Here is a 23,262-nt window from a genome sequence, read left to right as displayed (position 1 = left end):
GACAGAACAAACTCTGCCAAGCCAAAAGAACTTTCTGTTTAATCCATGGAGGCAGTTGACGTATAGGACATAAAGGAGGGGAGGGAAGACATCTTTAGGCACCTACCATGTGCCAGGCAGTGAATTAAGCCCTTTACATACATCTCATTTAATCTCTTAACAATCGTGTACTGTATGTGCCCTTATCCCCATTATAAAGATTAAAAAACTGAGGCTAAGAGAAAGCCAGTCACTTGCTTTAGATTAAATAATTAGTAGAAAATGGAAGTAAACAATCTAGCTCTGTCTGACCCCAAAGCCTGTGTTTTAACCATCATGCCAGCACCCAGAGCAGAGCAGATGCTCCATAAATGTGAGAGAAATGAGGAGAGGGACACTGGGGAGGCCGACATCAGGGGAGACTGACATTTACTGAGCGTCTATGACATGCAAGTTGCTAGGCTAGGTCATTGTATATCCACACGGCACCCCCAGATCTACTAGCAGCCTCCATGCTTCCAAGATAGCACCCCCACAACTCCTGACAGCTGCAACCCAGAATGTGACAGCCAGATGGGCAGGCATGCGGGAACACAATTGTATGCAAGTCCTTCAGATATTCTCCACTTTACCTCCTCGTGTAAACAAGGCCTCAGGGACAGAGGAAAAAGCTATTCTGTGTGCTTCCAACATTAGGTCAAACAAGTACATTCCTCAACTCTGACCCTGTCATTGGTTTTAAGAAAGTACCAGATTGATCTAAAGTAATAGATTCTGGTCTTGGGAACATTATCCTCCCCCCACCCTATACTTCTCAAGGATTTTCCTCTTCAAGGGGTTCCATGAAGGCTTGGCCACACTTCACATTAATGACATAGAATCACTAACCAAGGAGGCCTCTGCCCAACCGACCTGTGACCGACAGACACACACAAGTTCATGCAAGGGATTCTGGGGCCAGAGAAAGTCTGCAACATTTGTAATGATTTCACATATTTGTGTCAAACTACTTTCTCTCATAAACGCAGTAGGAAAAACGCTAGCAAAATGGTTTCTCTCCATTTAGCAACCCCAAATAAAACAATGCCTGCCGTTATATTCATCCTTGTTGTTATAAAAATGTTGCCATTTTAGGCACCATCAATTCAGCACAAGATGCTTTGCATGGGAAATTTATGGATAAACACATGCAGGGTTTTGCTCAAGTGTGACTGGATTTTATCTTCTCCTCTTTTCTGAATCAGGGATATAGGATGCTCAGACCCACACGGCAGATGAATTTCAGAGGCTCTGTAAAATCAACACCAAACCTTATGGAAGATTTAAAAAAATGGGTTAGCGGCACAGCCGCTTAAATAGAAGACAGCTGTTCCAGTTTTGTGGCAACCAACCATCAGCCGAATGAGGGTGTGCCAGTTCTCCACGGGGTCTAATCTCACGAGGCCAGGGGCCCTGGGATCTTGTTCATGGATAGGACCCAGTCCCCAGCGCCTAACACAGTCCCTGGCACATGGCAAGCTAAAGACAACCTATTATTGAATGGACAATAGCAAAATGCTACTCCTCAGTTATTATTTATTATGGAACTCTAAGGTAAGTATTATGCTCTGCTCTGTCATTTACTTATGAATTATGTGACCTAAGGCAAGTTATTTAAACTCAGCAGGTGGCACTTTTTCCTTGATGGATAACAAATAAAATCTTTCAAATGACATCATAACAATGCTGTGATGCAGTAATAAGGTGGGACAACTGATGGAAAGCAATTTGAAACAAAAATCCTCCGTTCCTTCAGTCCTCATGGGGGCTCCTGTATTTCCCCATCAAAATATTTATCACACTGGACTGCCATCACCCATTTGCTTGTTTGTCTTCCCTGCTGGGCTCTATGAAAAGTTCATGAAGCACTTCATGTTTCCTAAAAAGAAGTCTTATCTTCATCCAGGAGTGGGAAAGGAGTCTTACGTTCATCCAGGAGCGGGAAAGGAGTCTTATGTTCATCCAGAAGTGGGATACTTCCGAAGGTAATAGCTCGAGCATTGGCTCTCCCCAAAAGGAGGCCAGGATTCAAGTCTAGCTCTGTCACTTACTAACTATATTACCTTGGGATAGTTACACAGCTCACTGTAAGTCAAACTGTTTCCTCATTTGCAAAATCTGGACAATGAATGCTTACCTTGGGAAAGTTTGTAAAGATTAATTCAGATCACGCATGAGAAGTCCCAAAATGTTATTTATGGACTTGCAGTTTACCTTTTAGCTGTGGCACAATATCCTCCTTTCCTGCGTAAGGGTCGCAGCGAAAGCGGTCCAGGTGCTCGATGGTGCACTGCCCGACGACGGGCTTCCGCCCAAACTGCCTGTGGTCAATGACCTTGATCACCAGCGGAGGCATGTACAACTCCTCCTTGGGCAAGAACTGGGGATCACAGAGGTAAGTGTCACTTCTCTGTACAAAACTCAACAAGGGCAGCTTTGCCAATAAACTCCCCCAAAGGGACCAACGCAGACTCGTTTTGCCCATTTGGCGCAGCCCAAGGGACTCATAGTAAATAGTTCCGTCAACTTACGGGCTAGGCAAGCAGCATGGTGTTAGGGCATGGGGCCTGAGCCCACCCCTGAGATCAAATCCCGGCTCTGCCATTAGGAGCCACGTGACCTTAGGGAACTTTCTCTGGGCCAGTTAGTGCCTCGGTAATACTGGGGTTGTTGAATTAATATACATGAAGTGCTTAGAATAGTACCTTAGTAGCTGGCTCTGCTCTGTAACAGGATGTGGAAGGAGCATTTAGTTAGAATTAGTTAGAATTTAGAAATGATTGAGATAAAACTGAAACTTCACGGGAAATAACTGTGGTTTGGGAGTCTCTTAGCCCTGGAAGTTCAGTGCCACATGGGATGCTCATTCTTTCTTGACTCCTCCTGGTTCCTCCACGTGGAATTGGGTAGCCTTGGTGACACTGTCTAATTGGGGAATCATGGACTGCTCCCAGGGCCTGCCTGGGAAGCGGTTCAGGTGAATTTCCACCTCTGGCCTTGCACAAGAATAGAACCTGGGGTCGACTGAGTGGCTTTCCTCAAGCCCCAAGCTAGAAGCTGCTGACTAAGGCTAGATTCTAGACTAGGACTTGGGAGGCGGAGAAGGGGTCGGGGATTGGACAAGGATGGTGGAGGGGCCCAGGAGCGACCACTTTGGGATTCTGGCTGGGAGGGTGCAGGTGGTGCTCCATCTGCACCATTGCAGGGTGAAGAACATGGGCTTTGAAGTAGGAGGGACCTAAGTCCAAACTCCGGCCACCCACTTGCTAGCTGTGTCCCCTTGTGTAAATCACTTAACCTCTTGGTTTCCCCCAAAGTGGGCCTAAGAGGAGTGAAAATGCCTCCCTGCAGGGTTGCAGTCAAGTCTAAATGCAGGGAGCATGAATGCTGCTGGCGCCAAGCTGTAGCCGCTGCTGTGGCGTCGACAGAGCCATTGCAGCACAGAAGGTCTGGCCTGCACTCACTGCGGGACGTGGACAAGGTGCTTCCCCTCTCTAGACCTCGGTTTCCTCATCCGTCAAAGGGGAAGTTGATCCACAAGACCCTAGAGGTCAAGAGCAGTGCACCGGAGACACTGAGGGCAGGAAAATGACCAGGGTAGGGAAAGGAATGGGAAGTTTCTCGGCCTCCTACTCTTTCAACATGAGGAAACGTCTTTATTTTTAACTCTTTTATACAGTAGAGTAAAAGAGAAGAATTTTTCTTTTTTGAAAAGTTAAGGATTTAACTACCTTAAAAATGGAAAGACTAGGTGACCTGTTCTTGCTCCAAAGTATTATGGGGTCTATGATGGAGAATGGTGAACTGGATATGATGCTGTCACTAATGACCAGAGAGTAAGTCAATGGAACAAAGTGGATGCCACCCCAGGGGCACCCGGAGGAGGGGCACAGTCACAGGCTATTAGGGCATGACCCCATCACCCCATATAGTTCCTCTGCAGCTGCCCTTCCCAGCCAGCCAGTCCCTATCCAGAGGGTTCTGGTCCACGTACACCTGCAAGGACATGACTGAGGGTTAATATTGCACCCCCAAGGGGATTGACCAAGAGCCTGTAACAGACAGCTGAATAGACGGCAAGTTTATTGGAGAAATACACTGGTATTGCTCATCAAAATTTCTGTGTCACTGGGGTCGTCTGAAGCTGTAAGAAACCTTCACTACAGTTTGAGAACCTAGGGAGGAAAAATCACGGACGAGCTGAATACAAGGCAGGGTTTTTCTATTTGTTGTCAGACTTTGGAAAGATATAAGCTACACAGGTGTATGTGAGTGGGTGCGATTATATATATTCATGTTTCAAGTAAAATTCAGCTACTCAACACACATGGACTCTTACAAAGTCTTGATTCCATACCACTTTCATGTAGAGAACGGAACTTGGAAAGTTGGGTGTCTTCTTAAGGTTTTTGATCACCACTGATTCTACCCTTTCCCCTCCACACTCCACAATGAGACTGGGGGATGTGACAGACGCCATCTGGTAGTTCTTCATATTTCTTAAGCCCCAAGCTAGAATCTAAGAAAACAATGCAAAGAGAAGGGAAGCAAATCCAACATATTAAAAATAATATTCAAGAGGAAAAATTCTTTCTTAATAACTGGTAAATTCTTTAAGATTGACTTGTGTAGATTTGCTAAACTCTCTGAGACTGTTATCCTAGAAAGCCTGCAGGTCATCCAGAGAGAGTGGTTTACCTCCTTCCTTCTTCTGCCCGAGCAGTAAAAAGCAGAGCCTGAAGAGCGCAGGAATCGAATCTTGGCTCTGTGAACTCTGGCAAGTTCCTAACCTGTATGTCTCATCTACAAATAGGACTGAGACTATTATCTATCACAGGGTTATTTTAACGATTAAGTGTAAACTTCCTAACACAGTGTCTGACATGCAAGCATTAAAACATGATAGCTGTTGTTTAAAGCCATATGCCTCAGTCTCTGGGAACTCTTGGCAAGACTGCCTGTAAATGGAAATCTCGACTTAACAGTTGCTTGACTGGACAAAGTGGGCGCCTCAATAGCAGGCCAGACACTGTCCATCACACTACTCAGTTGGCTCCATCGGTGTGTATCTGCTCCAATTTCCCATTACACCCTTCACACTCTCCACCTCTGCCTCCCTCTCAGGTCCCCTCCTCTCTGCAAACACAGACACGCTGCTCTGAGTCCGCCTTTCCTCTCCCAGTTCTCCAGCTGAGCTGGGAAACCCAGAAATCTACTGATTCCCAGTAAATGAGAACTCTAAATTCCCCCAGCAGTGCTGGAATTGACTGTTCTTGTGCCTTCAGCAAGCCTTCTGTTTCCACGAATATTTCAAATTTTTGGACAAATTATATAGGAAGTTGGAGACAGCAAGAGAATATGCGGCAAGATTCCATTTCCTATACGAAAGATCCCAGTTCCAGATCCACATCCATTTGATTCGCTCAATAAAACTTAGAGAGCAGCCTACCTCAATGGCAGTGAGCTGAACAACAGGCCGGATCCCCTGTGGGACCATGTATAGATTTGGTGCCCGTTGTGAGGGCAGAATGGGAAGGTTGGAGCCATCCTGTGAAACAAATATGGAAATGTCAATGCCTCCTTTTAGTTCAAGTAAACAGTGCCTGGTGTTATTAACAAGTATTTTAAGCAGCTACTCTGAAAGAATATATGAGTGAGACCTCAGCAAGTACCTTGTGCCTGAGAATCAGCTCTGCAGTTACAAGGACATCCCCACAAGTCTTGTCTCCATTCATGACTGGGTACCAGAGAAGTTTGGGTGTGATGTCCATTTCTGAGTTTAGTTTCACCAGAGGAGAGCACATGCTTCGTCCTAAAAATTCATCTTTGCCCTAGAGAAACAAGCAATCCTTAAATTCCCCATCAAACAACCCTATAAACCTCCATTACCCCCCAAGTCATCTTAGAAATTCTAAATTACCTACCACTTGGTCATTGTCAAAAAGCTCTATGATAACTTTGGGTGGGTTCTGTAGGACTGTTTGTGGTTCCCCATAGATTTCAATTTCATCAAATATGATTGTTTGGTCCCACGTGGGATTCAGAGTTGAGTGGATGATCTCAGTGGTTTTACTTCGATGGAGGAAGGAGACATGAGCATATGGATCTAAAGCAAAAAAAGAGAATGACAGTAGGGCCGTAGCTAAAGTCAGAAACCGTAAAACTCCCAAAAGAAAACAGGGGGTAAGCTCCTTGACACTGGCTTGGCGATGATTTTTTGAATTTGACACCAAAAGCAAAGGCAACAAAAGGAAAAATAAACAAGTGGGACTATATCAAACTGAAAAGCTTCTGCATGGCAAAGGAGACCATCAACAAAATGAAAAGGCAAGCTGGCAACTTATGGATGAATGGATAAAGAAAAAGTGGTGTGTATATATATATACACACACACACACATACAATGGAAGACAATTCAGCCTTAAAAAAGAAGGAAACCGGGGCTGGCTCCGTGGCCGAGTGGTTAAGTTCCTGCACTCTGCTGCGGCGGCCCAGGGTTCGGATCCTGGGCACGGACATGGTACCACTCGTCAGGCCATGTTGAGGCGGCGTCCCACATCCCACAACTAGAAGGACCCACAACTAAGATATACAACTATGTACAGGGGGGATTTGGGGAGATAACGCAGGAAAAAAAAAAAAAAAAAAAAAGAAGGAAATCCTGCCACTCATGACAACACGGATGAACCAGGAGGGCATTATGCTAAGTGAAATAAGCCAGAGAGAGAAAGACAAACACTATATAGTATCACTTATATATGAAATTCAAAATAAGGTCAGGGGCTGGCCCCATGACAGAGCAGTTAAGTTTGTGCACTCTGCTTCAGCAGCCTGGGGTTTGCCAGTTCGGATCCTGTGTGCAGACCTATGTACTGCTTATCAACCCATGCAGTGGCAGGCATCTCACATATAAAATAAAGGAAGATGGGCACAGATCTTAGCTCAGGGCCAATCTTCCTCAGCAAAAAAAAAGGAGAAGGATTGGCAGTGGATGTTAGCTCAGAGCTAAGCTTCCTCAAAAAAAAACAAAAGGTTAAACTTATGAAAACAGAGAGTAGAATGGTGGTTGCCAGGGGCTGGGGGGAAGTTAATAAAAGGGTAGAGATTTCAGCTATAAGATGAATACAGTGTGAGGATCTCATGTATAACATGGTGACTATAGTTGATAATACTGTATTATATAAGTGAAATTTGCCAATAGAGTAGAACCTAAGTGTTCTAACACACACAAAAAAAGGTAAATATGTGAGATGATGCATGTGTTATTTAACTCAATTGTGAGAATCCTTTCATAATGTATATGTATATCAAATCATCACATTTTACACTTTAAATTTATTACTTTTTGTCAAATTATACCTCAGTAAAGCTGAAAAGAAGATAAGGAAAAAAAAAAGCAATCCATTTCCTCTTCGAGCTAAATAATTTCACCAAAACTTTTTGCAATTGCCTGGGAGCTGACCTATCTGAGTCTAACTTGAAGCTTTTGCAAAAGGCAAAAGGGTGCTTAGTTTTTAGCATTGCAGTGTCATGGGAATGGCACTCTGCTTTTGCCCTGATGATACCTATCATGTCTCAAACTGCAAGGAATGTGTTTAGAGCTTTACGCAACTTTCGTCAAGAATTTTGATAGGATGCTAACTTTGACTTTCAATGATTGAGTGCCCCCTGGTGGTGAATATTCAAAAATGTCTTCAAAAACCATTTTGGAGATTCGTATTATAGGAATATCATGAATCTGTTTTAATTTGTAAGAAAAGGAAAGCATTCACAAATGTTGGTTAATATTCGTGCTTGGAACACAACTCACAATTGATGTGAGCATGCCAGAGTGTCAGGTAGCTGCTTTAAGAGCTGTTTTCACAGAAGGCCCACGGCAGTTCCGCTGGCCTTCAGGTCCTGAAGTGGAAGGCTCCCCACCTAGCCCAGGCAGCACCTGAACCAGTCATGGTCCCACAAGCAACAGCCCAATGGCCCAGGCAGCAGGTCCCCGACCTTCCCCTTAGAACCAGTCCAAAGGCAACAAAAGCGGCCGGGGTGTCGGTGTGGGGGTGATGAAGCCTCATGGTTTTATGGTGCTGGAAATTTGGGGAGCAGGCTGCAGAGGAGGTCAAGATGGACTCCAATTTTGCTTCAAGCCTGGTGCTGTAGGCAAATGGGTAAATTTGCGACCTTTTTGCCAACTTAAGAGAGCTACAAAAAAATATAAAGTGTCTTAACTTACCAATCAACCCAAGAACCCTGGATGAAAACACCACTATGTGGATAGACAGAGAGCAGAAACTGCTTTTCTTCTTGGTGCTTTTTATTACTCAATCAATTAATGATTATCAGTACTAAAGGACCATGTATCTTCTCCAGCACCCAACAACCACACTTGACATACTCAGTGATTACATATCTCATGACTGAGCAATTTACTTCGTGCGCATCAACCTCAGTGGGGAAAAACTTCTTGTGGTTGTTAGGAATAACTAAAAGCATACACTTGATGAAAAGGAGAATCAAGCCAGCCTGCTTTGTAATGTGTGAGATGGAGATTTTTTTCCTTTACCTGAAAAGCTATCCTTGTCTAGAGCCTTGAGGTTTCTGGCTTGATAGATGTAACAGCGCAGATGGTAAATGTAGACTCCTAGAAAGAACAGGGTGGAGGTTACTTACAAGAAACATAACACGGCTATTTTTTCTGGACTATTTAGAGACAGTACATGTTTCAGATAAATGGGTCACGAAAATCTATTTCCCCACAGTAAAGAACACATATAATGGTGATGATGTGTCCTCCCAAAGTAGTTCTGTTTCCCGTAAAATGAAACTTACTTTAAAAAATGCTACAGTAAGCTCAGTGCAAGTGTGTCAATCAGGAGGACATTACTTCCGGTGTAAACTACCTGGATTTAGGGGACTGCTTGTCATCCCTGATCTTTAAAATGAAACTGGGTCTCCAGGAGCCATAGACGTAGGGCTTTCTGAACCATTCCAGCACCAGATCTAGGGAACGGTTATCTGCTACAAGTTTCTTGGATATTTCAAAATCTTTATACTCCTTATCCTTATTATATTAATGCATATCCACCCCCTTCCACTCCCCATTCCCCCCTAAACACACATAATTTGACAGATAGTAGGACATTGTGATTCAGTGCACAGATCTGGGGAACCAGACTACTTGAGTTCAAATCTTGTCTCTGGTGCCTACAAGCTGTAAGACATTTGTCAAATTATTTCATCTTCCTGTACCTTGGGTTCCTTACCTGTGAAACTGGGAACAATAACAGCACCACTTTCTAGGGTTGTTATTAAGACTAAATACGTTAATATATACACAGTGCCTGGCACATGCTAACCTCTATGAGCATTTTCTCTTACTATTACAGAGTAGGTCTGTCCATTCCAAAACCCCTCAAGGTTATCATCGAAATCAACCTTTACTTAACATTTTGAACCTTTTTTCTAATTAAAATAATCTTTGGGGGGCTTCATAGAATAAGTACATGTTGAACACACCATGTTAAAATCAATGATTCAACCACCTCCTATCCCAAATACAACTTTTAAAACTGTATTTTAAAAAATCCTTTTCATTGAGTGATGAAAAGGAAAGTACATTCGCATAAAGAGATTCTTATATTTGGTGATTTGAAGAGTTTTCTTGAGATAAAAGTCATAGAAGTGGAATGCACAAACATATGTTTAAAACGTACTGTCGAATTTACAGGAGACAATGGGCGTGTTTGCTCCAAACACCGTGGTGGCACTGTATTTCTGTTTCTCTGTGCTTTTTTCATCTCCATCCTCAGTAGTGTCTGCGCCCTAAGGAGGCAGGAAAAATCAATTAACAATGCCTAAAAACAAAGAGGCAAGAATTACAAACAAATGGAATAGCGGCTTTCAAAAAAATTTTTTCTCATCCAGTCACTTCATTTTTAAAGATGAATACAGCCCAGGACATCAAGTGACTTCCCCCAGGTCACTTGGCTGGAAAGCAACAGAGCAAGAAGTTGAAGCTAGACCTTCTACCTCAAGTTCAGGTTTACCAAACCCTGCTGCTGAAAGGCAAAAAAAAAAAAGTGTAAAAGATAAATAAAGGGATTAGAAGGATGGGAAGAGGAAGAGAAAGAGCAGTGGGAGAAGAGCACAGCAGGGTCAGCGTGCAGAAATATAAAAATAGGCTGTGTTTGGAAATGGTCCCTGACTACCATGTTTTAGATCGACCACTGCCATTTTCTTATTCGTTCCTTCCACTTTTCTGCTTTTTTCCTCCTGCCTCCTGTATTGTGCTTCCATATGAATTGCTCTCTAATTCTGTGAGCAATCCTTCTGTTTTCCTCCCCCTCACATCTGCGCATTTAACTTTCTTGGTTTATGGAACAGTTGTAGTTTCCAAGGTGAGAACCAAGGATCCTGTGCCTGGGATGTTAATAGATGTCACCTACACCAAGGGTTTTGGAACAGATATATTTGGAAAATGTTAGGTGAAAAAACAGGTGTGTCCGCAGGAGGACTTTTTAGAACTTTTATATGTTAATAGTCTATTCATTCTGCAAAACTTATGAGCAACTAGGATGTGTAATTTTCCCCCAAATTATTTGCAGTCTTGCAGTGCTGGAGGGACCTCGATGGAGTGGGAGGTGTTATACCCAATACTCATGTATTTTCCCGGTACCAATATTATTTGAGCTTTGGCTATTTATTTCATTTTTTAAAGATTTTATTTTTTTCCTTTTTCTCCCCAAAGCCCCCTGGTACATAGTTGTATATTCTTCGTTGTGGGTCCTTCTAGTTGTGGCATGTGGGATGCTGCCTCAGTGTGGCTTGATGAGCAGTGCCATGTCCGCGCCCAGGATTCGAACCAACGAAACACTGGGCCGCCTGCAGCGGAGCGCACGAACTTAACCACTCGGCCATGGGGCCAGCCCCAGCTTTGGTTATTTATTACTTACAAGGGCACCTTCAAGTTTAAAGATGGCAGCTGAACCATGTGTTTCTGAAGGAGCCATTTTTCTCCTCCAGCGTCTGCGGCGAAAGGTATCTGAACTACGTTGTTTCCAGTGAAATTTCCAGCCAATTAAAGAAGCATATTCCCAGCCCTCTTGGCCTTCATATTCTTCCCTGGCCTAAAAGAGAAGTAAAACTTTTTATCATCATCATCATCATCATCCTTATATTGATAAAGCAGATTATCTGGTCAATCAACAAATACGTATTGAAAATTTACTCTGAGCTAGGATCCAGGGATACAAAAGAGAAAAAATAGACAGGTTCTCTGCCCTTGAAGAGCTGATGGACCATGGGAATACAGAGAGATAACCAGGTAATTAATGCGGAATGAAATCTTGCCAAGGTGGTGGCTGCATCATCAGGAGAGGCATCTTATTCAGACTTGGAGGGGTGGGGCGCGCAGGAAAGCAAATGGATTCTTTCTCAAATTGCTTTCTACTTTCTCACTTCCTTAGCTCAGAAGAACACTGCTATTGTGAGACAGATGGGAAAACGTTATTATCTCCACTTTATATATGGAGGAAAAAAATGGGCACCACCCTCCCCAGGGTTTAAATGTCTCGTCTAAGCTAATGGCTATCATAACTAATAATGAAATGATAGATCAGGGTATATTACTTCTATAATAACTAATAACTAAACAGAATAGTACTTTTTAATCTCAGAAACTGTTTAAATATAAATGATCTCAGCTTTCAATGTTTTATTCAATTCCTTCAACAAATATGAGGGCCTACTATGTGATAGGGATTGCTGAGAGCTGAGGAAGCGATGAAGAAAAATACAGATAGGTCGTTGCCTTCATGTAGCTGACATCTTAGTGGTGGAAGTTTTATGTAAATATCTTAAAAGTATGACTAGATTTAGTAGATGTAAAATAATATTCAATAATATTCAATAATACTTATGATTTCAGAAATAAGAGCTCCCTGTAGGTTATTATCATTGTAGGGGCTATTTTTTCAACTTTGAATAAACATAAAATCCAGGTCAATCTTGTAACTGACCCTCTAGTTGTGTTAATCGTGGCATTGAAATATTTCACGTAGCCAGGAGTGAGGCAGGTTAGGGACGTGATCAAAGTCTCAACAATACTCTTGGGGAGAATGAGGCCAAGTTTCCGGTCTTCTGACTGCTGGCTCAGTGTTCTTTCCACTTCACCTTTGTGACTCATGTAGAAGGAGGGAGTCAAGTATCTCTAGAAACTTCTTACCCCATCAGGATAGGGATAACTGAATAACAAATATTCATTCATCAGCTCCTTCATTCTACTGCATTATTTATGAGAAACAAGTTCTTGAGCTAGCAAGAACGATACAAAACGACTATGGCTCCATCTTGAGAACCACAGAGGAACCAAGAAGTTCACTGTCTAATAAAAAGTAACTTTACTGCACCTACTGAGTCAGGCACTTTGGGGAATAGAAAGAGTTCCTGTATGGCATTAGCCTAGGCTGGGTTCAAACACTGGCTCTATCATTTACCAGACACGTGACCTAGAGCAAATCTGCAGAGGTCACTCTATAAGCATTATCTGTAAAACGAGGATAAACGCAGATTTTGTGGATTGTAGATGATGCATATGCAGTACCTACCATTATAGAAGGCACACAAAACATGCCACTTATTATTGTTATGAATATTATTGTTCCCCTTGACTTATTATTATTCCACTTAAGCCTATAATACTCTCATTAGATGCATGATGTTATACCCACTTTGCAGATGAGAAAGGAAATGAAGAAGCCAGGGTCTGAAACCTTCTGTATCTTATTCCAAGTCCTGAGCTGTTGCCACTACTCCATTACGCTACCAAAATAATTTCTCTTTCTATTACCACCTCTTGAGTGGCTCTCATTTAGCCCGCTTCAGAACCACCTGGAGGACTTGCTGAAACACAGATTGCTGGCCCCACCCCCCAGAGTTACTAAATCAGTAGATTTGGGGTCAGGGCACACTGTGAGAACCCTGGAGCAGGGCATTAGGCCTTTGACTGGCAAATGGCTTCTGGAGAAACAGCCGAGTTAACTGGAATTCTTCGTGGTCTGGAAGGCAGAGCCCCCAGCCCAGTTCCCTCCTACTGCTCCTCTTACCCTGGCAGTGCTGGAAGCGGTCTGTGTTAAATCTTTCTTGCGTTTTCGGACCAGCCTTCGCCGTCTATGAGTGTGGTACATTTTCTCTGCTGCAACCCAGGATTTGGGTTTATTATCGGGAGGAATGGTAATTCCATATTCCCAGCCTGGAACAGAGTTTGTGAATGGTTATCCAAAAGAGATGCATTTGCCAGATCACCAAATGAACTCCCGGGAAACATTCAGTCACTCCCTCTGCCCACAAACATTCTCTAATGTCACGACTGAATGCCACTGCTCCTTTCACTTTGCTGCAACTCAGCCAAACTGAATACGTCTCTATTCCCCTGGCTGCCTCTTCAAAAAGCTTCCTTGGTGGCCTTGAGGTTCCCCTCACTTTTATACCTCCATTCATTCATGGTAATTGAGTGCATCTAAGACTAAGCCACAAGTACAAGAGGCAGAAGGGGACAGTGGTGAAGAGGGTGGACTGTGTGGCCACACAGCCTGGGTTCAAATCTCAGCAGCACTCCATGCTGGCTGTTGACTAAAACAGTTTTTTGCAAGTTAGTAAACCTGCCTATTGCTCAATTTCCACAGCATAAAGGTAAAATACATCTTTTTTAAAAGAACTAATCAAAATTATGCATGCAAAGCTCTAGGACCATGCTTAGCATATAGTTTGTGCTCAACCAATGCTAGCTGTTATTACAAGGCCTGGTGTGTGCATCAGATCAGCAAAGAACTTAATAATGCATTTGAAATCTTCCATATCAATGCTAGTTCTTTCTGAGTACTACTCCCACCTATAAGGAAAAAAAAAAAACCAAGCAAATTTTCTCTTTTGATAATTCCAAAAGTTATAGTTCATTTAACTTTAGATTACTGTCCATGGAAAAGGGTAAAGACAATTAACAGAAGCTATGTCAATAATCTGCAATATCGCTGAATAGGACTTTTCATGCATTTTACAGTCCTTTCTGAGCTGGGGGGACGCTGAGTGTGATGCTCCCAGAGAGGGTATGGGGTATGATTAGGATAGAGAAAATCCAAACTCCAGTTCCCTCTCAAATTCTCATCCTGGATCCCCAGCATCTCAAAGTCCAGCGGCCCAGCCCCTGTCACCTTGCATCTTTCACTTTCAACAGCTTCCCAGCAGGCACCTGTCCAAGCACTGGCCAGTCCTTCCGATTTTGCATCTGAATAGTCACTGGTAACAACACATGACCTGGTTGTCATACATCCACAGGCTAAAACTCCTCCCTCCCAAGGAAACTTTACTTTGGCAAACCAGGGCCTTGCTGTAGAGCCCCTGGTAAGAGATCTAAAATGTTACCTTTCTCATCCACGGCCCGATTTATGTCATACACCCACGCATCATCTTCCCATTCCCAACCTGGAGGGCATGTGAGCTCACTGGGTGATGCCGCTTTATCACCGTTCTTTTAAAAAACAAAAACAAAGAATAGAGAGAAGCCATAGTGTCAAGTAACATACGAAAGCGAGAGATGATTCCTCACACTTAACTATAGTACTCCCATTAATATAGATACCATCTTGGACATCAATCTTACTCAGAAAAATCTCTAATCTTTATTTATGCATAAATGTTACTTTAAGAATACTTTCTGTTTTCACTATTAGGGAATATATTAGGTTCAACCATGGGAAATTGTTTTGTAGGTCACAAATGGTCAAATATCAGCAATTGCAAGTGTTTCAACTTAATATTATGAAATGGTGCAACTCTCCTCATGAGGAGTTATAGTGGAAAGAACTCATCAGACACGGAAAAAGCATGACAAACACATTTTCCAGTACGGGGTAATGCTGCTGGAGGTTGTAGATGCTAATCATGTAAGATTGAGCAAAGTTTATGTTAAATATTCGCTTACATTCTGCCTAAAATCTGACGGGAGAGTTATGAAAAAAAGTTCATAGGAAAAGAAATGAAGGTGGTCCATAAACATATGGAAAAATATTCAGCTTTACTTTAAATTAAGAGTGTGTCAATTGAAATAACAACAAGATACCATTTATTCATGTATTGACAAAGATGTTAAAGTGCGATGGTGAGTATTTAGAAAAACAGCCTTCTAATATGCTGTTGCTGGAAATACAAATTTCTACCTCCTTGAAAGCAGTGTGGCAATATTTATCAAAATTTTATATATGATGAAACCTTGACCAAGCTAATCCAGGGATCTTTCCTATGGATAAACTTTTACAAATGAATTAAAATACATGTAATAAGGATGTTCACTGCCACATCATTTATAAAAACCAAAGACTGGGAAAAAACCCAAATGGCCACAAGGAGAGAATTAGTTAAATAAATTATAGTGGGTCCATAAAATAAAACACTCTGCAGGCATTTTTTAAAGGCTCATTGGAGCAAGGTGGTTCTAGTAGGATTTCACAGATTTAACACAACCCATCTCTTTAACTTAAAATGATTATTAAAGATTCCAAAATCAAGACTCCAAAATTTGCTAAAAGCAAACCTAGATTTTAAAGAGAAAATGTTTTCATCTTTCTTGGGGTCCATAAATATTTCAGGGCTGCTTTATACAACTATCTTTTCTCTAATAAAGGCTATTATGTATTAACAGTAACAGAAAAAGGCTTCATAATGATAGCATTGGGTCCGACAAAGAAAAAATATACAAAAGAAGATTTATATGTCTTGATATCAAAAGATGTCCAACATATATTGTTATGTGAAAACTACAAGTTTTAGAACCATGCATATAATCTTATTTAGGTGAGGAGAGAGGTTATATGCTTGTACATGAACAGAAGACTGCTATCAATGGCTACCCTGGGGGGTGGAATATGGATCTGGGAGAAAAATTATTTTCATTTCCTTTATGCTGTCTGAATATTTTAAAGACATGAACACTCAACTTCACCATGTACCAACATCTAGTTAAATAGGCCCAGAGTCTTTCCTACAGAAAATAATTATAGGGCACAATGTGGCTTAAGTTATAGACGTAAGGCTGTTCAGAACATGAGATGGAGCAGAAGAGAAGGGGAAGCCATGCCTTGCGGTTGGTTATTTCACAGAGCTAACGTGTAAGGGTTTATCTGGCCCACTCACCGCATCCGTGTAGGTGTCCTCAGCCGGCTTCCACTCGCCCCCGGGGTAGCGACTCTCGTTCTGATACACTTCATCAGTGAACTCCGTGTGACCTGCGTCCGCCTCAGTCAGCAAGCTGCGGGCAAGGCTCATTTTATCAAAGAAGAGATGATAGCGACAACCCCAGCCATTTCCAATGGTCAGGAAACATCTACACTCTAGGGTGGTACCAGTTTCTGCCTCCATCTACCCTTTGGGTTCTCCACTCCAAACTCCTCTTTGCACTAACAGATTTTGACATTCCTTTGAAGAAGGGGCCTGCTGGATCAAGGAGACCTAAATTATAGAGAACTCCTAAGTTAGCAGGGTTGCTCCTTCTCAGTAATTAGGGTGGGGACTGGGAAAACAGTGTTGAGGGCAGCTTCTGATAGGGACCTTGTGTTCCATATTTCTGTTTCAGTTCAGGGCTGTTCAGCTTTTTGTCAGCAAAACTCTTGGCTAACAGGTCAAAAGAATAGGGGGTTTTCCTGCCTCGTTCCCCCTATTTTTAAAAAATGGAATAGAGACAACCTCAGGAGGCCATATGGAAACTTTTATTCATGGCTTGCTTGGTCTACGGAACACAAACTGAACAGAAGGAGTTTAATTTTCTGGATAGTTCCTAGGTAAAGAGCCAAACCAGGTCATTTAAGACTCCAAACTCCATTTGGGCACTTAAGAAATCCATACTGACTCTCTGCCATACCAATTTTCCTCTTGGATTTGGAACTATTTTGACAATGCATAGAAGAAAGTACAGAGGCTCCAACTGACTCAGTCTTCTGCCAAGTATCCACTCAAGTGAGGTTTCTTTTTCCTCTACCGTCTCTACATCTTTTCCCTGCTGTATCCTCCCCTAGAATCAAGCACTGGAAGGAAATCAGAAAACAGTCCCAGCCATTTGCATAAATTGGGCTTGTCCATCACTTCCCTGGGCCCAAGAGAGGGAGACTAGAAGACTTGGCTGAGCCTAGGGTCCCATCCAGCTCTGAGACATTTGACCTTCTGCTTTTCCAATCACAACGCCCCCCGCCCTTGCCTGTCCTCACTAACCTTCCTTCCTTCTGTCCTATTCAAATCCCATTTCCCTTCTCCTTACTAGTGACCCCAACTTCATCCAAAGCAAGCAGTCAAGGGTTAAAAGCAATCAGGCGCAAACACTGGGTCTTAACAGACCAGACCCAGCATACTCCTTCCTTCTTCCCAAATGCCTATGTAGTTATAGGAAATAAATGTGGACAGAGAGAGCAAACTCTAGGCCTTGAAATCCAACGTCACAAGCTTGCTTCCTCCGAACTCAAGTATGCTGTCATGAGGTGGAGAGAAGAGAGAGTTCTGGTTATAATACTGTTGGCAACACTCAGAAACCAGGGTGTGGTCTCCCCCAGACTCCCGGGGAAACACGCTTGCCCCTCTCTACTGTGTCCTTTTAATAACAGCTTTGAGACAGAATTCACATATCATACAATTCACCCATTTAAAATGTACCCTCTGGTTCTTGCAGACATTCCTGCATAACAATTGAGTGCTGGTTTTGGTGCCCAGGCTGGACTTAGGTGTTAGCCCCGGCTGTACCACTTAAGAGCTGTGTGTCTTTGGACAAGTACTTAATCTCTCTAGTTCTCAGTTTCCACATGTGTAAAGTGGAGACAGTAGGATTACTGGGAGATAATTCTCCATGAGACTCTTGCATTTCTGCACAGAGGCCCCAAAACCTTTGTTACAGTCTATCTTTTAGAGGATGTTAAATGGGGAACAACCGTGGAAGACAGAGACAGTGTCTCTCTCCAGTGCAAAGGGCCAGCATGCTTGCTACCCATTATAAAAGATTCAGGAGCCCTAATCTCAGGGTTCCTCTCCTGTTATGCGATGCACTGCATATGCAAGAGTCATCTGGCCCTCTTCGTGTCGCCCTGTGGGAATTGGGGCTCAAAAACTAAAATAAAGGTTGACATTCTGACACAGCTACTGCTTGTGTCTCCTGCCAACATCCACAAAACTGTGGCAGGTGACCTTGTTAGCTTGCAGGTAGGATAAAAATCTGACCCTTCACAATTTTTGACACTACTGATCCTGTAGGGCTGTAGTGTAGATTCAATAAGATGATGCCCGTGCTTAGCATACTGCTTGACACATTCACACATAATGAGTTCTCAGTAATTGTTAGTACCAAGTGCCTTTCATATTTGTTTGTCTTATCATGGGACGCTGATGACATCTTTCAAGTTTCTATGAATTTCTGCGGACTGACTTCTGCTCAGTGGGTGTTACGTAAATAAGATCAAGAATGATGACGGAGAAGATTCATTTAGCAATTTCTTGGGAAAGGCTTCATTGCCATCCTTTTTTCAGAAAATGGAAAACTTACCTTCTTTCAGGATCAACCATCCAGTCTCCTTCCCATTCCCAGCCTTTTGGAGGCAAAAAGAATTCCCTCTTGAGTTTTATTTTTCCTGTGACATCAGAAAATTTATGACGACCCACTAGTCCAGAGGTGCCCCATTTTCCAAACATGAGAGCTTGATTTTCATACTATTAAAAAAAATGAAATTGGAGAAACACCATCAGACAGCAAGAAATAAAGCCAGCCCATACATTTCAAGTTCACCTGAAACTTAGGCTAGATAGCACTAAACAGTGAAAAAGCTTATACTCAGAAGGTAGAGACCTAACTTAGGCTGATTACGCAACTTAAGGTAAACCATTGATCCTTCTAAGACTCAGTGTTCCAATCTGTAAACCAGGGATAATACTATCTTTCTTAGCGAGTTGTCCTGGAGCTCATATGTGCAAATGATTGTGAAAGTGCTTTGTAAACAGTGGTATATCATTGCTAGTTATTTCTATTATTATTTTGAATGGCTCCAAATAGTTCTCTGAACCAAATCTTTTAAATACTGATAAAAGTGCTCAATTTATGAACGTGCAGTCTTCTCAAAGTTTGTTAGTCTACTGCCTAGAACTTGGGGCACATATCCCCACAGAAACAATCATATAATTGATGGTACATTTTCCAGGCAGTCCACAGGGAATCTGTCTGAAACAGGAAGGTCATTTTAGCACTCAGAATATATAGGGCCTAAAAGTTCTGAGAATCTCCTCTGGAGGGCGGAGGGTAGACCACGACCTTTCTGGAAGCAGGTTTAGCGGCAATGGCAGACTCTGGTTTACAGAGGCATTCTTTTCTAAATTGGAATTTATAAATCCACAATGGTCTGCTCTTCACTACGTCAACCATCGAAAGGGTTGAGATTGGCCAGTGGTGAGTGTTCCTTTTTGGGCCCAAGCTGAAATTTCCATTTGTCTGCTGATGAGCCCACTGAGATGATTTGCATATGTGACAGGGGAGTTTTGCGGCTGAAGGAGGAGGGAAGACGTTTGAGTAGGGACCTGATGGGAGATTGGGTTCAAGCAGACACAATAGTGCCTGTCTCAGATATTGCTTTGAGTCTGGAGAGGAGATGAGCTTCAGGCAGCAGCTATAGGAGCTGTTGTCACATGGGCTGTGAGACCCAGAGGCATGTGCATGGCTCCTTTGGTTTCCAAGTGACAAGGACACAGAAAAGAGGAGCAAGGCATTCCCACCACTTCTGTTAGAAGCCAGTCTGGCTCTGGTAAAATCCAGGCAAGAATCTTGGCATGGACAAGAGGCATCAGCAGCAGTGGAGATGGCAGTCTCATGTGGCTTTGAGGATACAGCCTTTAACCAGCTGTGGGGCAGGACCATTAGCCCATGTGAAGCAGCTCAGAGACCTCCAGAAATCTGGAAGAAGGGGAGAACTTTGCAGAAAATTGAGGTCTGGTATTAGCAAAGATAGGCAAGAACCTGTGAAATTTTCATCGTTGTTACTAATGTGCCCCTACTGGTACTCACAGGCTGTTAGAATCTGGAGAAACTAGAGTCACACAAAACACCTGAAATGGGTGGATCATCTCTTTACATGAGTTGAAACTCAAGTTCACTCCGCGCAGAGAAGAAGCTGGAAATGGGAAGCGTTGGAAGGGATCCCTAGACTGGGCATTCCCTGCTCAGTTCTAGCTTCTCCGGACTTAGCTCCCATCAGAGAGTTGGAGGGCGGGTGGATGCCAAGAAACCCCATAGGAATGCAGGAGCAAGCCTCTCCCATGTGTGCCCTGATGCCCTCACTCCACATGGCCCAGTTGACTGGACATCACCAACTGCCACTCAGGATCTCCGCTGCAGCCTCCAGTATGCCATCTATTTACCTCCAATAGTACTTCCAAGACTGCACTGTAAGGACTTTGTGTGTGGCTCCCATGTGTTTCATTGCTTCTCAAGTGGTCCATGGATGCCCTATATTCACCCACATTGGAATCACTGCTCGTGTTAATCCCTAACTCAGCTACAGGATCAGAATCCCCAGGGTGGCCTTGGCATTCAGCATGTTTAACAAGACACTCAGTTTTACAATCATTGCAATAGATGATGAGATCCTTGAGGACAGGGCTTGGCCTCTTCATCACCTTCAGCACCTGCCTCAGTGCCTGGCATAAAACCACCACTCCCTACAAACCTTGATGGATGGATGGATAAATTCTAATACATATTTATTTATTCATAAATATTTATAGGAACCTACTATATGTCAGGTAGTGTCAAGTGAATAAAAAGCAAAAATAAAAGATGCCCCGGGTTTTCTTGCCCAGCAAGCAGATCAGAACCACAATCCTGAACTCGTTGTCAGGTATAGTGGTGGGCATCAGCAACACATTTATAAATTAGCTAGAACGAAGACAGTCTTTTTCCCATTTATTTGAGCGGGAAGGCCCATCTGTAGAAGAATAGAGGTCATATAATAGTATATAAAAATAGTATATAAAATAATAGTTGTATATATATTTATTTTATATATATTTATATTTGTTATAAAAACAAATCAAAATAATTCTGCTTTTGGCTGTACAAGTGTGTAAAATTTATTTAAATTGGTTTAATTGTAAATGAAACCTTTAATTAACTAAGCGGATTTTTAACTTAGTGAAGGTTTTACAAATTATATCTATTGCTTTTGAAGCATTCAGGCAGCATTTTCTTTGCCCTGGGGCAACTCATCTGAGACTTCTCCTAAGCGGGAAATGAGTCTTCTGTGGTTTAAAGGCTGCCAACCCCAAGCAGGCTGCTCGAGGTCTGTACCTCTCAAGTGCCCTCATCCCCGGGATGTTTGTGTGTGAATCACTCTGGTGTGTCCCAATGTTGACAACAAAACCTCCAGTCAGTCTTTCCCTATCCTCTTAGGTTAAGGTGCCCCGGATAGGATTTTAGGTAGTGGTGATGGTGCAGTTGTTTTTGATAGGTGAATGTTTTCCAGAAAGGTGAAAAGTAAAAGTACCCCCCACAAAGAGGAAAAGAGAGTGATGTCATTAAATGTACCATTTCCGCAAAGACGGTGAAGGTTCCTTCCGCGAAGCTATTGAACTTCTTCTCAACAGCACTTAAGCCCAGCCAGATGTTCACTCGCAACTCCACAGGCACCTTTGGTCCATTGCTTTTCTCCTGCGGATACTGTGAGATGCACATTAACGAGCACGTTATGCCGGGCACAGCAGGGGCTGTGACAATAAGTTCAAGTCCAAAGCAGACTGAACACCTAATCATTGCTCTCACCAGTCTAATTTCATGTTTGCAGAGTTAAAATATTTCCAAATGACCCTAACGCAAAGATGAAAATAACAACTAAAACGTGGTTCTCAAAGTGTGATCCATAGACTGCCATGTGTCCCTAAGACCTTTCCAGGAGGTTCACAGGTAAAACTATTTTCCTAATGATACTAAGATGTTATTAGTCTTTTTCACGGTATTGAGATTGGCACTGACAGTGCTAAAGCGATGGTGGATAACACGTGGGCACTGCAGCAGGAATCAAGGCAGGGACATCAAACTGTACCGCAAGTAAATGTTTTCTTCATCACTCTCAGTGAAGAAAATAAATGCCAGCTTTACTTAAGAATTCTCTTGATAAAGCAGTAAAAGCTACTCATCTTATTAAATCATAATCCTAGATTACATGTCTTTTTAAAATGTTGTGTGATGAAACAGGAAGTACACACAAAGCACTTCTGTGGCATATTAACATATGTCTTGAGAAAAAGCTCTTGTGCAGTTGTTTGAGCTGTGAACTGAATTAGCCTTTTTTCTTTTAATGGGATTACTTTTTTACTTGAAACAGCGATTGCCAGACAAATATGGTTATTCAGCCGTGGGTAGGGGGCAGACGTTTTCTTGAACATAAACAAAGTGAGCCTGTCTCTCCACGGACAATAACTGACTGCATTTTGTTGTCAATGATAAAATTCAGGCTTTCAAGTACAAATAAGGATTTTGGAAAACTTGCATCTATCATGGTGAGCTCGATAGCATCGCAATACGTAAGACTTGTTTCTGGTAAGTGGTATTAATGAATGTGATTTTTTTCGATTTTGTACAATGAAATGTATCATATTTCTGTATAACTCTGTGAACCATTTCCCAAATGATCAATGCTTACTGTTACAGAACCACACATGGATAAAAGAACCATTCAAAGTACAAGACAGACCAATGGATTTTAATGCAGCAGAGAATGAAAAGTTCATTGATATGATTTCAGATTCCACATTGCAATTAACCTTTTAAAATCTACCACTTGTTGAGTTTGGTGTTGTATCAAAGATGAGTATCCACAATTATCTAAAAAGATTATTAAAATATTCCTCTCTTTTCCAACTACATATCTATGAGGCCAGATTCTCTTCGTATACTTCAACCAAACAACTTAGTCCATCAGATTAAATGCAGCAAATAGGAGAATCTAGTTATATTTCTGTGAAGCCAGACATTAAAGAGGTTTGCAAAACTATAAAACAGCATCACTCTGCTCTCTGATTTTTAAAGAAAATACAATTATATTTTATAAAAATACGTAATTTATGCTAACATGAAACGGATTTATTATTTTAAAATAAATTAATAAATATTTTTAAAGTTTCAGTTTTAATTTCTATTACAGTAAATATTAATAGAAAAAACCCACATAAACAAAAGCTCCCTGG

At 42.2% G+C, this 23,262-nt stretch overlaps 1 protein-coding gene across 6 annotated transcripts in view; it reads right to left on the bottom strand.

Moving 5' to 3' along the window:
• Nucleotides 1–23,262, bottom strand: part of MYOF (myoferlin) — a 152,624-nt gene that overhangs the window by 32,604 nt on the left and 96,758 nt on the right. For all 6 annotated transcript variants that reach the window (XR_011436850.1, XR_011436846.1, XM_023642393.2 and 3 more), the window contains 13 exons: nt 21,605–21,736; nt 18,581–18,744; nt 16,195–16,309; nt 14,428–14,533; nt 13,113–13,258; nt 10,962–11,135; nt 9,723–9,831; nt 8,573–8,650; nt 5,943–6,124; nt 5,691–5,849; nt 5,468–5,566; nt 4,376–4,537; nt 2,233–2,398 (listed from right to left, as the gene is read on the bottom strand). Coding sequence is in view for 4 of the 6 variants with exons in the window: in XM_023642393.2 (XP_023498161.1) it covers nt 2,233–2,398; nt 4,376–4,537; nt 5,468–5,566; nt 5,691–5,849; nt 5,943–6,124; nt 8,573–8,650; nt 9,723–9,831; nt 10,962–11,135; nt 13,113–13,258; nt 14,428–14,533; nt 16,195–16,309; nt 18,581–18,744; nt 21,605–21,736 (1,792 nt within the window). In the remaining 2 variants the exon portion in view is untranslated. The remainder of the gene's footprint in view (nt 1–2,232; nt 2,399–4,375; nt 4,538–5,467; nt 5,567–5,690; nt 5,850–5,942; nt 6,125–8,572; nt 8,651–9,722; nt 9,832–10,961; nt 11,136–13,112; nt 13,259–14,427; nt 14,534–16,194; nt 16,310–18,580; nt 18,745–21,604; nt 21,737–23,262) is intronic.

The sequence above is a fragment of the Equus caballus genome, chromosome 1, assembly GCF_041296265.1.
Source record: "Equus caballus isolate H_3958 breed thoroughbred chromosome 1, TB-T2T, whole genome shotgun sequence".
Lineage (NCBI taxonomy): Eukaryota > Metazoa > Chordata > Mammalia > Perissodactyla > Equidae > Equus > Equus caballus.
This window is presented reverse-complemented; position numbering and strand designations above follow the sequence as displayed.